We start from the raw sequence: 17,531 nt of genomic DNA, 5'->3' as shown, positions 1-17,531 counted from the left end.
ATATTCTATTGTGATCATGCACTCTTGATTATACTGGCCTACATGCCATTTCTCAAACTTCCCCAACTATTCTGGTCAAGACATACCAATTGTTCAGGAATGCTCTCCATAGAATCTCATCTGTCAAAGCTCATCCCATTCTTTGGTGACTTAACTCAAATGCTGCCTCTTCAGATGAATCCTCTACAGTCTTCCACACTGAAGTGGGTAGATTCAGTCTCACAGAAGCCCTATTGTACAGTGCTTATCACATGTTATTTAATCCTATCATATTTGTGTTTGTCTTCTCTTCCTTCTTGTGGGCAATATGCATGCCGTTTTAATACATCTGACTCTAAATGTCATATTTTTAGTAAACACCTTTTTTATTTTGTTGTTTTTCATACAGGGTCTTGCTTTGCAAGACCCACGCTGCAGTCTTGCTTTGCAAGACCCACCCACGCTGCAGTGCAATGGTGCAATCATAGCTCACTGCAGCTTCAAACTCCTGGGCTCAAGTGATCCGCCTGCCTCAACTTCTCAGGTAGCTAGGACTACAGGCATGAGCCACCCCGCCCAGCTAACTAGTAAACATTTTAAATCTACATATATGTTATCTAACCTGTTTTACTCGTCCTGTACTTCTTACCGTCTATGCAAGTTACAATCTCTCTGAACTTCTGCTTTCTCTTAAGATGAGAAAATTAATTGTACCTATCTCAGTCAGAAGGACCTAAGGAGATAATGCATGTAAAACATAGGGCCATAGATGTTAGATTTTTACGACTGTTACTATTACTACCATATTACTATTTTATAGAGCGATTTAAATATTTTATAAAATTGACATGAAAATGTATTTAAAACAATGGGAAATGTACTGCTGCACTGACCATAAAGAGAAATACATTGCTTTTAGGTTTATTTTGCTTTATGTCATAAACCAAAAATAAATAGGCACCTCTAATTTCAGTCTGACATCTTCTTTTGTCTTAGAAATGTAGTCTAAACTAGAGATGGCTGACTCTACTCCACTGCAGTACTGCCCGTAAATAACCAATCTGAAAGGGAAAAAGAGAAGAAATCTGTAAGACAAAAAACAAGAAGGAACTGGAGGGGGAAGCAAGCAGAATCTTCATCTCTTTAAAACCGTAGTTAGGGATAACCAAAATAGCAGTATAAATTATTTTTAATACATATCACATACACAGTCCTAGAATGAGGGTCACTCATTTTTATAGTAATGACTAATTTTTAGTTCCAACTTTGAATGAGATTAATTCCATGTACATTTTTATAGCAGGTAGAATTTACAAACTGGCTTGATGACTGTTAATGTTATTTGAGTAGACATAAATGAATTCCAAAAACAAAATTAAAAATTTCTGTTAAAGCTCTTACTAGAAATAAACTTCATTTCTAAACACTCAGAAAGTTTTATTTTCTATTACAATTTTATGCCAATCACTACATACAACTCCTTCATTATTAAACCTCCTACTCCTTGCTACTTTTTAATTAAGGAACATAAATCGTCTGAAGAGAGGAAAATGAGAGACTAGAACTGTGCTGGACAGAAGATAACTCATATCACACGGAATCTGGGAATTCACTTCACCCACTTCAGGGATGGTATCTCTGTAGTAATACAAATATTTTGCAAACAGCTCAGTTGGTTTATTGTTTCTCCTAACTCTCCACTGGAAAAAAAAAAAAAACACTACTAATAAGATATGAATATTTATCGAAGACTTGATGCAAAGCAATTCATTAGCCACTTCTTAGTACTAGGAAATACATTGCTTGATTTGAAAAGAGAGATAATTACATTTTAAGCAAAATTTCTTGATACTCCAATTCATATAGATTGTCAGGAGATTTTTTTTTAACTTAGAAAGGGAAACCGACTCTGTGAATCTAATATTCTGAAATAGAGTGTCATAAAATACTAGAGTTGGAAGAAAAGTGGAAGAAGCATTAGGTACCAGCTAGTCTATCTCCAGTGTTTACAGATGGGGACATAGAGGCTCAGAGAGTTAAAATGATTTACTGAAGATTACATTGCTCAGTAATGATAAAGCCTATAAAAGAACCTTAGTCTTTTGATTTACAATGTAAAAAAAATAAGCACCATACTAGGTCCTTTCTTCCTCCCTTTCTTCTTTTTTCTTTTTAAATTACATATATAGAACTCAAACTACTACTCAAAGTAACTCTCCCATGTTCTAATTACTGTTCAGGTAGTAGTGTAATAAACAGTAGTAATAGCTATTTGTTAGCTATTTTAATACTAATCCTCACTATAATTACAAACTAAGACCCACAAAACTTAAACTTCAAAAGTTACCTTTCCTTGTAGTTAATAAAAACTTGGTACAAGTTATGGTCATTTTTATTTACAATGGAATCATGAATCTCTTGCATTAGGTTCCGATGAAGTTTTACAAGTTCCTAAAAAAAGAAAACAATGTGAAAGGAAAGTAGGAAACACAACCAAAAAATACAGCCCAAACCCAGAATCCCTTTTGTCGCTAGATTTGCCGCTCGGGATATGCTGAATGCTTTCAATATATAAAACTGCTTCCACCAATAAAGAGAGAGGGAAAAGGAGAGTGGGGAGAGAAAGGAGGAGGAAGGGGAGGAAGCAGAGGGAGAGGACAGGGTAGAAGAGGAGGAGGGAGAGCAGGGGATGGAAGGGAGAAAAAAGAAGGAAGATAAGAGGAAGGCAGAGGAGAGGGAGGAGAAGAGAGAGAGACAGGCCATGCAGATGGGAAACAGCAATTTTGTATCTCACTTGAAATGTCAGTGTCCTGTGAAAAAAGACATTATCTCACTAGTTATTAAAGGATAATTTATTCCTTGTGTAAAAATATGTATAGCTTATTTTTGTTTTATAATCACTGTAAATTTTTAAATAAAAATGTCCAAGTGCCTAATGTTTTATTGACAGTAAAAAATAATGACTCATGTCCTTGTGACACAGAAATGTAGATTTGTACTTTGGTCAATTAGTGGTGTCCTGGTGCTAAGCTAACAATAATCAGACTAAATTACTTGAAACCAGACAACTAATGGCATAAATAAGGAGCAAATAAATTGTATTTGAGAGTTTACTGGAGCAACTCAAAATGTCAGAATCTCACATTTTTCCCGATAAGCAACTAATTTTCAGTCAGGCAGTAAATATATGTCATAGCCAGGATATGAGGCAACTTGAACTAGGTGCCAATTCTCCCATTATCTCATACCTTGGAGCACACATTGACTCCACAGCATGCTCTTTCCTTAGTGGGGTAGAAGGTAAACATGAAGATGTGGGCTGTACGTTATAAAGACCATACTGAAGTGGTTCAAGATCCTTATCTTCCCCAAATGTGCAGTTTATTTAGTGCTAAACCTTCATCGGATATTGTACATGTTATAAATCAACAAGAATGTCTTCATTCGGCCAAAATCAGGGAAAGGATGAAATGCCATTGCTTACCAACTGCTACTGAGTAACACAGAACACAATAGAATCAAAATATAAATTGTTCAGGTAATACAAGCATTTCTGTGCATAAAAGCTTAAATACATGTATCACTGTATGTGGATGCACGTGCATGGGGGTGGGGGTGTATAAACCAAAGCAAGTCCTAGAGGTCTGAGAACTCGAATCTTGCCTAGCATTACCTCACTTGGCATGGCATTTAGCTTGCTTCTAGATTTCTCGGCAAATATCCTTTTAAGATTGTAAGATTCTGGTAAGGTGCCCTGAAACTTGAAATGCTTACATAAATGTAAACGAAAAAAATCTCCTCAAATTTTACAGTTAAAATAGTCTGGTAAATCATAAGGAAGTAGTCTACTTCAGACATGGGAATTACGGTTGATACAACTGGAAGTAGAAAGCACCAAACAGTAGAGGCCAAAGATGTGGAGGAATGGAAGAAAGTGGGGGAAACTGATATGGTGAGGACATCATCTACAAGACAAGGTCTGAGGGGCTGGAAGAGCAACAGAGCTCCACAGGGAAGTGTGGGGATGGAAGGGGACCCATGGATTACTTCAGACTACTTCCTCATGACAAACAGTTAAGAATAACACATGGAAGTTATTTTTCCATTTATGTTCTTCATACATGTTGACTGACTTTTAGTTGAAGATATGATACATCAGTTATTTCAAGAAAATAAGGATATAAAAACTGGAAAAACAAACAAACAAACAAATAAATAAATAAATAAGGCCAATATTCTTAAAGACTACAAAAGAGTTAAAAAAAAGGGATTTGGAACCCTGTAAGGAAATGAGGATTTTATTGAAGTACACCACAGTTTTAGCTAGCATATTTTTACTTACAGGAATGTTGATGAATACTGAATCAAATTCTGCTGCTGTCAGAAATCTTTTTAGTGGTGCCATGAAATACTACCAGGAAAGAGGAAGAAAACAGTAATTAAGTATAACTTGTCCTAATCTATGTAATAGTTTTTCAACAACAACAAATATTTTTTGAAAGTCAATTGTTGATCAGCATTGTAATCACCAAAATTGTAGAAACTATTTTCTCTAACTTAAAGACTTCACACTTGAGTAGATATATAAAGACATGAATACAAGCTAATATTAATACATTTAAAGTATAAAATAAAATGGTTTAGATAACAAATGCTTCCAAAAGGAAGGAAGAAAAGAACACTATTGTCTGAGTTGGCAAACAATGGCAACATTCTGGAGATGTATATGAAGACTTACACAGTAATATCTCCCTAATTTTGTGGAGATTCTGGATCGCTGAGATCAATAATCTATGTACGCAATTTATGAATTATTCCTTGAGAATTTTAGTTTCTGGCCTACCATATCTCTTTCATTCTCGGCATTCTCAGTATCTGTGCAGAGGATCCTTCCAGTACTGGTCTCTCAGTTCCTTGACCACAAATAATCTTGTGCTCCACTCTAGCTCAAATCCTAAATCTTATGGCCACACTCACAGGCCTTGTCATTACCAACAACTTCATATGCTCCATAGCACTAATTTCAAGGAACTGGGTCAGCCAGTCCACTAATCATCTCACCTCCATCATGTCCTCATTTCCCTCCTAACCCAGTTTATACTCCATGAATCAATTCCCTGTAAATCCTCTTACTCTCTCTTCTTCCATTGTGCTTTTCTAGAAAAACAAACACCCTGATCAAGTCTAGCTTGCCACATATTTTGTGACTGTATCTAAGAAGTTAAGCAGGGACATTACTGATTGTCTAATTTTAAATATGACCACAAAACTCAACTGGGCCTGTAATGCTACATAGCGCTACTACAGTTCCCTAGTCAATTTACTCTTCTATTCTTCTAAACAATGCTTGCATACCTTCACTTCTTTCCCTAACCTCTAAATATGAGAGTCTGGAGAGGTGGCCTCAAACCTCTTCCCTGATGCATTCACTAGGGTGATCTCACTTAGTCCCAGGGCCTTAATGCCATTGTGTCATGATAATGGCCCAATCTATACGTCAATTCAATCTTTCCCCTTAATGCCAGATTCATATACCTAACACCTTTCTCAATAAATTCCATTCAAAGTCTAATAGGTATCACAAATTTCATATGTTGCAACAGACTCCTGATTCCCAAGCCTGTTCTTCCCCATCTCTGTAATCTTCACCATTCATGCAGTTGCTCATGCCAAAAACTACGTCATCCTTGACTCCTCTCTTTTTTTCACATCCTTTACTTAATTCATCATCCAATCCAGTTGGCTCTGTGTTTAAAATTTACTCAGAATCTGACCACCCATACCACCATTTTTGTCATCTTGATTAACACAATTTTCTTCTAATTCTTCTCCTAGTTACCACTCTTGCCTCATGATAGCCAGAATGAGAGGTTAAAGACTTAAATCACATCATGCGACTCCTGCTCACAACACTTTCCAATGTCCCTGCATGGCCTGGTGGCCCACCGGCTCTCCCACCTCATGCTCAGTCCCCTTGCCTTGTTCTGCTCCAGTCACACTGGACTGCTGTTGTCCTTGAAGCACGTGCTGAACACTTTCCAATCAGAGGGCCTATCTCGCAGGAATTATCTTCATTGGCATATGTACACGGCTTACACCCTCAGTTCACTTAGCTGCCTGCTTAATCTTGTCACAGAGGGCTTCTGCACCCACTCTTTATAAAATGCCACTAGCCCTCCCCCACATCACTCTCTATCTTATACTCCTGCCGTATTTTTCTTCAGAAAACTTATGACCATCTGGCATATTTATTTGCTTACATTCTAAACCCTCCCATGGAAAAAAGTGTCATGAGAATCAGAATATTTTTGTATTTATTACTATATCCTTAGTCCCTGAAACAGTGCCATTCAGGTACTAAGACATCCATAAATAGTTGTAAAATGAATAAATCTGCTTTGAGATCTTTAAATACAAAGTTCTCCTAAAAATTATAATACACATACACACATTCAGAAGAAACAGTGAGTCTAACACATTAGCTATATCAGGCAGTATTTGGGCATCAGAAATAATACCTGATGACTTACTTTTTCTATTGACTCCAAAGTTTCTGTATATTTTTCTTCTGTCTGCTTAATTTCTGCTAGACAACAACTTCGTATATCATTTTCTGGACATTTCTGCAGTTAGAATTATCAAAATAAAATAATTTAATAAAATCATATATTAACCTATTGAGAAGTAGAGATCAAAAGCATTGCTGACTTTCTTAAACTTTCCTTTCTAATAAAACACATAATTGAAAGACATCTAACTGCATTTGTGAGGTAGCTTTGTTGTTTTTATAAAAATGTTGAACAATGTAAATGGAAAAGATTTAGATGATTAAAAAATAAGCTTCTGAATGTAGACACTCTAAGTTAAAACATCTTTTATTAAAATGTTCATAAAGTTGGAAACACCATAAATGGTGTATGATTGTTTCCTTAATGTACAGCACACTTAACAAATGCTATAGAAATAACTGCAAAAACAATAAAATGGGTATTTGGTAAAGTAAGTAAAGACCTTCAAATATTTTTTCCAACATTAACATCTTACCGCTTGACTTTTTAACTAAGTATTTAACATCGGAAGTCGTAGAGCACAACACTAAAATCAAAGATTCTGGAGTCTGATGGAATTGGGTTCAATATCAGTTTTGTTGTTAGCTTTTCTTTTCTTTTTCTTTCTTTTTTTTTTTTTTTTGAGGCAGAGTCTTGCTCTGTTGCTCAGGTTGGAGTACAATGGCCCGATCTCTGCTCACTGCAAGCTCCACCTCCCGGGTTCACTCCATTCTCCTGCCTCAGCCTCCTGAGTGGCTGGGACTACAGGTGTCCACCACCACATCTGGCTAATTTTTTGTATTTTTTAGTAGAGACGAGGTTTCACCACGTTAGCCAGGATGGTCTTGATCTTCTGACCTCGTGATCCACCCACCTCGCCCTCCCAGAGTGGTGGGATTACAGGTGTGAGCCACCGCGCCCCGCCTGTTGTTAGCTTTTCTAACTGTGAACGAATCACTAAATTACTCTGACTCCATTTTCTTATCTGGGAAACAGAGAGAATCACAGCGCCAACCCCAAGGAATGGTAAATGAGATAAACAGTGTAAAGCGCTTAGCACTTTTCCAAGTGTGCAAGAAGAGTCCTGTCCATCTAAATTATTATCACTGTTCACCCCATCAACTGAGGACTGCCCTTGGGGAAGACAGTGAACAATGCGCTGGCACTCAATGCAGTTAACAATTATAGGAGGCACACATGATATTCAGTCACCTAAAAATGTTCTGAAAATGCTGCCACAGATGAGCTGTCAGCCTACGAGATGGTTAAACCACACTTTCATTTTATTTCCCAAACACAGCAGATAACTTGTTTCCATTCCACAGAAGCTACTGGACAACCCACCAGCCTTTTATTAAAAGTAGGAACATAGACAGAGCTAAGCACATTCATCAAAGCACTGCAGAAACAAAAATTACCAAGCAGCTGGTAAAGAAAAAGTCTTTAATATACAAGAAAAACTTATTAAGAACCTAAGCAACTGACTTTTTTTTTGTTATTTCAAATTGTAAATGAGAAAATAATCCAAAGTAATCCTTTCTGAATGTTCTGGATATATTAATGGCAGATAAGGTTTTGAGGGCTCATATTGGCTATGACCATATCTGAAACTAAATTTATAAATGAGTAGGAAAGCCAGAAGACTTATCATGAAACGAAAGAAAAATGGTACCTCGTATTAACACTTACCAAATGTGAAGAAATACTCTTTAATATATATTGTATCTTATATCAAATTTAAAGGGAAAAATTTACCTGTGTTGTAAGAAATTTACTTTTATAAGAGCATAATTTCATGATTCCCTAAAATTCTATTCTACTACCACCCTGCCATTATTTAGCTGGGTGGCACTTCATTTCTCTCTCAGACTTTGTTTCCTTACTAGCAAAATGAAAAGATTAGACCACAGATTCCCTATGGTTGTTTTGAACTCTGAAAGGCCATGCATATGTCTCCAAACGCAGTAACAAGTCATAATTATATAGTTATAAGCAAGCAAAGGTTAAAAAAATCCCAGCAGAGGTTACATAAATGATTATGTTAATTAGTCTTTCCTAATAAAATATTCAGAGTAACATTAAAAACAAGTAAAAGTCCTACGGGTTGATGTGCTTCCTCTGCCTTCATTAAGTCCTCATAGACTTCTCCACCTTCATCTTCCCCATAAACACAGTCATAGAGATCTTCTTCATCTTCCACAAGGGTTTCACTACAACAAAGGATATGATATAAGGTCATTTTCTAATATGCAGTAAATGCAAGAGCTACAAATAGCCTACTGGATTTTAGTAGAAAATCTAGAAAGGAAATAAAATGGAATAAGTGGGAAGAGTTCAAAAGGTTTACATTACAATGATAGCAGTGGCAGCTATTATTTACTGGGTAGTTACCAGGTATAAGCACAAAACTAATTACTCTACATATATTATCTTACATAATTCATCCAACATTAATTATCAGGTAAGCATTATTATTTAATCCATTAAAGAGATGAGGAAGTTGAAAGACCAAAAGGCTATTTGACTTTAAAAATAACCCAGGTAGTCACCGGCAGATCTAATAGTTAAGTCTCTCTTAACTCTGAGTGTTTTACCCACTCTATCATACTGCCTCCCACTTTTCGTATTTCAAGACCTCAGTTTCACCAACCGTATTAAAGGGTATAACAGGGAGAAGATAGGAGAGTTAAGTTGTATCTAATATGTCATAAGTGGTCTTATAAAAGCATGTTACTGTAGTGTTATAATCAGCATCTAATCCAGTGGTTTTCAAACCATGCTCTTTCAAGCCCATTCAGAGGAAACCCACCAGTCCCCCATCAACCAGACCCTTCCTCTATTTGTTTTACATTCAGAGCCATAACTAAGGTAACAGACAGACATAGGATACTGGAGCAACCAGACTTGGTGAACACTGAGAATAAAGGGAGAGAGAAGGAACAAAGAGGAACGAACTTTCTACTTTGGGACACTAGGGAGATGATGAGCCATACTGGCAGTAACATAATTTCCACACTGAGGGGTTTAGGCAGGCAATCTGGCCAGAGAACACTAGGGCAGGTAAATTGGTTTGCATATTCTCTGTACCATATCAAAGGATAGGAAGGTCTGGTGAATTCATGAGGGAGCTGAGATATAAAATGATGAAAAAACAGCTTCCGCATTGGAGGGGATCCTGTTCTGAAGAAAAATAGACTGAAATTCATTTATCTGGCACTCCTAATCCCAGCACTCCTGCTTCTGATCCCTAATCTCAGCAGCCCTGCAAAAAAAGTCAACCTTGCTGAAGCCCTACATTTGACTACCTCCCATGACAGTAAAGGAATGAATCATAAATTCACACAGACTTTTCTCTATTTTTGTTGTTGTTGTTGTTGTTGGCGGGGGGGAGGGATAGAGTCTCACTCTGTTGCCCAGGCTGGAGTACAGTGGCGCAGTCTCAGCTCACTGCAGCCTCTGCCTCCTGGGTCCCAGTGATTCTTCTGCCTCAGCCTCCTGGGTAGCTGGAATTACAGGCACGCGCCATCATGCCCAGCAAATTTTTGTATTTTTAGTAGAGACGGGGTTTCACCATGTTGGCCAGGGTCTTGATCTCCTGACCTCAGGTGATCTGCCCACCTCAGTCTCCCAAAATGTTAGGATTATAGACGTGAGCCACCACACCTGGCCGACTTTTCTCTATTTTAAGACCTGTAAGAATGACATGCATGTCTGAGTGCATGCGTGCATGCAAGTGCACAACTGCAAACACACACACAAAACTGGTCTAGAACTGTTTGGCTTTTGTTATTCAATCCTATACTAAAGCTGCTTTTCTTGCTAACAGCTTAGTCAACAATTTCTGATTTCTGAGCCAGGAAAGAAAAAAGCTGTGATATTTTTCAAAGGGTCAATAGATCAACAACAATTGACATTAGCTTTCCTGTCTTAGGGCCACCTACATACGGGCATGTCTGGCACCCTGATACTAAAAGGACACCGTACAGTGTGGTCACTACCTGCCCTCTGCACTCCACCGTGTGGCTTTCTCTCCAACTTAAGGAACAATGATTGCCTCCACAGTAGGAACCAGACCAGTATTTATTCCAAGGGCTTCCCTTTGGGTGATTTCAGTCCCAAAAGTTAGAGTTAAGTATATTTACCCATAGAAATTGTAAACAAAGTTGAGAATAAAAATCAAGCTGTCATGGCAAACTTAAAACCAAGCATTTCTAGGGATAATACATTGGCTCTTTTTTTTTTTTTTTTTTTTTTTTTTTTTTTAGATAACCCTACGTTGCCTTTTATCCCCGAACTTTGGGAGGCCAAGGGGGTAGATTGCTTGAGTCCAGAAGTTGGAGAACACTCTTGGGATATTAAATAAATACTTTTTTTTTAATCCTGCAAATACATTTGGACCTTCGGCCACCAGGTAGAAATTTAAAGCAGACTGCCTCTCACAGAGCAAGGGCTGGCATCTCAGAGCAGCCAATTCAGGAAACCAATCGGCATCTCAGGAAGCCAATTCAGTTTTCTCCAAATTTAGCTAGGAACGCATCCTCGATGGATTTATCCTGACATCAATTCTGCCTAAATAACATCAGTGAAAAGAACAAGACAGGGAAGCTATAAAAATTTATAGGTGTAAGTCACCACTGGTATGGGTTAAAAAAGAATATTCCCTGGGCGTGGTGGTTCATGCCTGTAGTCCCAGCACATTAGGACACCGAGGCGGGTGGATCACCAGGTCAGGAGTTCGAGACCATCCTGGCTAACACAGTGAAACTCCGTCTCGACTAAAAATTAAAAATTAGCTGGACGCAGTGGCAGGCACCTGTAATCCTGGCTACTTGGGAGGCTGAGGCGAGAGAATCACTTGAACCCGGGAGGTGGAAGTTGCAGTGAGCTGAGATCATGCCACCACACTCTAGCCTGGGTGCCAGAGCAAGACTCTGTTACCAAAAAAAAAAAAAAAAAAATATATATATATATATATATATAGCATCACAGCACTAGAAATTAAACATTTTCCTTACTTTAAACAATCTGAATACATTACCAATAATCTTAGTCACTTTATGAAGACTACAACCAATTCAGTAAAACAACTGGCACTATCTTGCTTACTGTTAGTGAGTTCTTAGAGATTTTAAGAGATAAGAAACTATTCTTAATAGATATTTAAAATATAAGACTGAAAGGTCACTCTGAAGACCACCCACCCTGGAAGGAGCTGCTGGCCATCCACCCGTGTGACTGCAGTAGGCACGCTCACCCCCTCTGCTCTTCTACTAAAAGCTCTGAGGGGGCAAGTCAGGGTGTACCTGGAAGTTGGGACTGTGACTAACAAACTCTGCTCTAGAATAAGAGGTGTCTGAGTTCAAATCCAAAGTTATAATTTACTGGCAATATTACCTTCAGCAAGTAACTAGACTTTTCAAAATTCAGTTTTCTCACTTTCAAACTGTGAAGATATAATAACAACCTAGTAATATTGCGGTATTACATAACATAGTGCATATAACCTGGTTAGCACACAAATGGAAACTCAGTAAGCTCTTATTATTATTATTATTGCCAGGTAATCCCTAGCAAACAGTAGATGCTAGATAAAGTTTTGACTTGTTAATTTAGAAAACAAATACTTATTGACTACCTACTATATGCCAGACACTGTGAAGTTCTAGGAATACAGCCATGAACAAAGCAAAGTCCCACACCTCACAAAAGTTTACCTTCTAATGAGGAGACACAATAAATGAAGCAAACCAAGACTGTCTCAGGCACTGGCAAATGCTGTAAAAACATAGCAATGTGAGGGGGTGGTGGCAATTTTAGACAGGGTAGTCAGAGAAGGCCTCTCTGTAGAAAGAAATCTGAGCAAAGACTTGAATGCTGAGGGGTCAGTCAAATAGGCGGAAAGAATAGCAGGTGTAAAGGTCACAAAGCTAAAACAAGCCCAGTGTGTTGGGTGTATGAGGAAGGATCGATGAATGAATGGATGAAGTTCCATAGCATTTGAATGTGTCTTGGGGCATAATCTATTTCTTATTATGATTCCTTGCAAACATGCCTGATCTATGTCATCAGTTCCTTGAGGAGTAAGGCTCATGCTTATATTTATTTGTAATCTGTACAAGTCACTCAATCAGCAGAAGATAATCGGCTGCAAGGACCTTTTGCTTCTCTTGACTATTAAATAATAAAGCCCAAAAGGATTCTCTGTTCAGAATAAACACCATCTACTAAAACATCCCAAACAGTTCCAGCCCACACTTATCTCTCCCTTCTTTGAACTTATAAGGCATGCACTATGTATCCCACAACTCCAGCAGCAGATTCTGTTTCTTTTAAACTGTTCCCTAATTGTCCAACTCCAATTTTATCTACTACTTCTGTCTTAACTTTGAGAAACTTTGAAATTTTACTTCATTAGAATAAGTTTCTTTATTCTTCATGGGGGACACAAAACAGGAACTAAAGATCAGTTGAAGTACATTTTCTTGTAAAGCTTTCCATCGCCAGTTTAAGGTTAATCAGGAATTAAGCCACTTTTCCTCCTTCTGATAGCTTACTTCAACATCCACAGTTAAAACCCACAATGGACGCATAAATTGGCAGTGGCTAAATTTTGCTCAAAATGTTCAACATACTCTATTAAATCAGGAAGGCCTTTGTAGACATCTTCATCGTTAATGCTTTCTTCTGTTGGGAAGGGCCTAGGAAGACAGGGAAAAAAAAAAACATGAGTCAATGAGCAACAGTCAGGCTGGGCATTTATCTCTCACTAAATATGTAAGTTGCCTGATGCCAAAATGGTCAGATCAGTCACCATGTCTATCAATGTCTAGGGCTTTCCCTAAAGTCCTAAGCACTAAAGTGCTCAGTGGCTGTGTCTGTGTCTGGGGTTCCCCGAGGGAGGCTGTAACACCTGCCACCTGAAATCATCTGAAGCAATTACAGCGGGTCACCACAGTCACACGTGCAGGGGGTCATAATAACGTGCTTATCTGATCTCCCACTTGCCACATACCTGCAGGGTCATCTCACCCACTGAAGCACCCCAAGTCAGACAACAAACAGCTGTGCATGTACCCTTGCCTTCAGCACCCTCTCTTTTCAGCTATGGGATCTGATAACAAATAATTTGGTAACAATCATCCCTCCATGGCTCCGTTTCATCTACATCTAGTGTAGATGAAAACTAGTGGAAGACAAAATCATTGTGCCCTTTACATATACGGTCATTGACCCTAACATTTCTGCTCAGACTTTAGGGTATTTAAGCTGTATATTTTATTTTCATTTCTTAGACAAATGAGTCAACCAGACCTTGGAGAGAACAGAGTGTTTTCTTTGTTCCCTATTCAAGAAAATCGCACTTTAATGTATCTCCTTATTCCCACTGTGTGGCTTCCTTGTTTGCATCATGGTACTATGTCCTCAGTATACTGCCCTAATTTATGTCTAACAAAATCACAGGAAGTATACTGTGCCAAAAATTCTACTCTTTTCAGGCAGCTAGCATATCACAAGTTTCATTAAAACAAGAGGATCCATCAAAATAATAAATAAGCTTTAAATAATTACTAGTTATATTAAAAAGCAGAGTTTCACATTGACTTATGGATTAATTTAATACTGAAGACATTTGAGGAGACTAGGTTTTTCAAATAAATCAGCGTGTGAGAAATGTAGTCTCAAAATCATTTTTTTACAAATTAAGGCATATTTTATTATGCAAGTTCAATGTAGAAAATATACAGAAAAATTAAAAAGGAGAAAAATCTTCTGACTTACATTTTTTCAGAATTGAGAATAGATAAAAACGTGATGCTTTTAAAAAATGTTTACATATAATATAAAATATATATTTACATGGAAGGTATGAATGTATTGAAGAGCAAATTAGAAGGAGCTGACAGACCACATACATAGAACGCTGCCAAATTCATGGCCCATTTCTGAGAAAGGTCTGGTACCAGCAGGGCATCTTTCCTGAGCTCACTGTGCTTTGTAGCCAGTGCAGAGAATCCTGCTAAGTCCTTCTTGGATCCTCTCCCTTAGAATGTGAATGTGAGCTGGACACAGAAAAATGACTGTGATGGCTGGAGACAGAAATATGGAGCACTGAATAAAGAAGGTAAAAAACAAATCCATTCCATTTCCATGAAACCTGGCTGTGTAGAGACTATTTTTCCTTATTTCCTCACGTTGCTTATATAATACATTTTCACTGACTGATCTAACTTAAGTATGTAGTATCTGAAACAGAAAAGGCTCAACACAACATACACATCTATATTTTTATGCTTATCAACTGCATAATACTCCACTGCAAGGAGATGCCATACTATATTGAACCAATTTACGTCCAGGTTTTTAATTTACTACTGAACTTTCAATACACGTTCTTGTACACATGTTTTATACTTGTCTGATTATTTCTTAAACTCCTAAAAGCTATGAGTTATTATGTTCTACTCTATAGGAAAAAACATATTACAACATCTTTTAAAATACTTATTTACTTAAGCATTTGTGTTTACTTTAATGAATCATATGTACAGAAATGTTGGAGGAAAGTTAAAAAAAAATAAAAAATAAAAAAGAACCACACCAGTGACAGTCACCTGTGAATTTAGAACAATGTTTAGTCAATGTGTTATTCAATTAATTTCAAATGTGTACAGGATACTTACATACCAGGCACTCTTCATGAATGAGACTTAGCACCTGTGTGCAAGGTGCTTCACAAATAGTAACCACTTAACAATGAATCATTACACTGAACTCAGTGCGACACATGAACAACGAAAACAGAGCTTACCTGATTCCTGTGGCCAAGGCTATAGGTGTTCGAGAAAGTCGTGATAATGTTTCTATAACCTGAGAAAAGAGGAAAATACTAATTAGACAAGTAGTTCAGAAAAGATAAGATTTCTTTTTCCAAAACTTTTTCAATCTAATATTAACCATAGCAGCAGAAACATAAATTTGCAGATGTCAAAGACGTCCAGAATGAGAAGGGCTGTGATTGGGAAGTATAAACACCTGGATTATAATTTTGTTCCTTTCTTTATTACTTTAAGCAGATTACTAACCCATTTGAGTTGCAGATTCTTTATGAGTGTAACACCAAGTTAGCCTGGGTGACCCCAAGCAACTTCTGTCTCTACTTTTACAGAATCTGAAAGATTCTGGGAAGCTATATTCTCCAGTAGAGTACCCACTAAGCACATGAGGCTATTTAAATTAATTTAAATTTTAAAAACAAAAATCCCAGTTCTGCAGTTGCACTAGCCACATTTTAAGTGTTCAGTAGCCACACACATGTGGCCACTGTAATGAACTACACAGTGATCAAAAATTTCCATCATCACAGAAAGTTCTATTGGACAGTCCTGCTATATAGCAAAGCAGGTGAGAGTGTGGGTGGGCTCTTGGGCCAGACCACTTGAGTCTAAATCCTCAGTTTACCATTTATTGGCCAGGTACCTTTGGGCAAAATACTTAACTTCTCTGAGCTTTTGTTTCATCATCTAGGTAATGCCTACAATAACAGGTAGATTATTAACAACCACTACATTATCGTGAGGATTCAATAAGCTAGCACGTAAACTATCTAAATAGTAGCTATTCTGTTTAATCACCAACTTTAAGGAAATTGCCTTAATTTAATTCTGAGTGGTTTCAGAAAAAGTTTTCTAAATTAACCTTAATTCTGCTTCCAAGATTCCTTATAAAGATCTTCAGTACCTAAACCTAAATGTTAAATGTGCCCTGCTAGCAACTTTACCCTTCCTTCAATCTTTTGTCCTAAGATTGTCTCTTTCGAAGACTTAGTGAGAAAGCCATTTATCTAAAATGTATTTTTCTCATCAAGTTTGTTCTTGTTTGTTTATTTCTTTTTTGAGACAGAGTCTCACTCTGTTGCCCAGGCTGGAGTACAGTGGTGCCATCTTGGCTCACTACAACCTCTGCCTCCCAGGTTCAAGCGATTGTCATGCCTCAGCCTCTCTAGTAGCTGGGATTACAGGCACACATGACCATGCCTGGCTAATGTTCCTATTTTTAGTAGAGATGGGGTTTCGCTATGTTGGCCAGGCTGATCTCGGACTCCTGGCCTCAAGTGATCCACCTGCCTTGGCCTCCCAAAGTGCTGGGATTACAAGTGTGAGCCACCGTGCCTGGCCATAAAGTCTATTTTTATGATAATAGGTATAATGCATCCTAACTCTCAAAATTTTAACAAACAAAACTTAAAGAGGTTCTACCATAAGGCTTATTCAGAATGATAGTAAAAAACGAGAAAAGGCAAAAATCTGCTTCCAAATTAAGGTAATCTAATTCCTTACTTCAGAGACAGGAACATAAAAAATCTCCAACACTCTGTAGAAGGTTCATGAGAGTACTAGCCACACATACACTTATAGCTCACCCACTTCAGGAAGTGGTACCATATATATACGGTTGCAGTTAGAAACTCCTGGCTTTGGAGTAAGAATACCTGCAACCCTGACTTACGAGTTTTCAGCTATGCTCACCTTTACTAGCCTCTGTAAAATGCAGACAATAGCTAACTGCTTCATGGAGTCACTGAAAGAATTAAATGCGATCATGCCCATCATATGCTTAACTCAGTAAATGCGAATTTTTATTATCATGTAAAATAAAGTTATTATACAAAGATAACACTTAATTGAATTACATGTAGATGATAATATATTGCATTCTTGAAAACTGCAAAAAGGATACATTTTAAGTGTTCTTATTACAATAAAAAATATGTGATGTAATGCATATGTTAATTAGCTCCAGTTAACCATTCCACAACATATACATATTTCAAACCAACATGTTACACAAGATCGAAACATACAATTTTTATTTGTTAATTTTTTTAAAAAATTAAGAAAATTTGTTACATAAACAAAAGAGAAGGGAGCAAAGCTCTTTAGGATGGTTCCAAAGGGTTAGAAAGAAGCAAAGGACATGGTGACTAGATGAGCTAATTTACTGACC

At 37.4% G+C, this 17,531-nt stretch overlaps 1 protein-coding gene across 2 annotated transcripts in view; it reads right to left on the bottom strand.

Moving 5' to 3' along the window:
- Nucleotides 1–17,531, bottom strand: part of VAV3 (vav guanine nucleotide exchange factor 3) — a 413,795-nt gene that overhangs the window by 209,111 nt on the left and 187,153 nt on the right. For both annotated transcript variants that reach the window (XM_023197184.3, XM_023197185.2), the window contains exons 3-9: nt 15,337–15,395; nt 13,160–13,225; nt 8,629–8,737; nt 6,510–6,602; nt 4,322–4,390; nt 2,327–2,430; nt 941–1,040 (exon numbers count right to left, since the gene is read on the bottom strand). In XM_023197184.3, the coding sequence (XP_023052952.2) occupies nt 941–1,040; nt 2,327–2,430; nt 4,322–4,390; nt 6,510–6,602; nt 8,629–8,737; nt 13,160–13,225; nt 15,337–15,395 (600 nt within the window). The remainder of the gene's footprint in view (nt 1–940; nt 1,041–2,326; nt 2,431–4,321; nt 4,391–6,509; nt 6,603–8,628; nt 8,738–13,159; nt 13,226–15,336; nt 15,396–17,531) is intronic.

This window comes from Piliocolobus tephrosceles, chromosome 1 (genome assembly GCF_002776525.5).
Source record: "Piliocolobus tephrosceles isolate RC106 chromosome 1, ASM277652v3, whole genome shotgun sequence".
Classification (NCBI taxonomy): Eukaryota; Metazoa; Chordata; class Mammalia; order Primates; family Cercopithecidae; genus Piliocolobus; species Piliocolobus tephrosceles.
The sequence above is the reverse complement of the archived record's forward strand: the minus strand, read 5'-3'. Positions and strand labels throughout refer to the sequence as shown.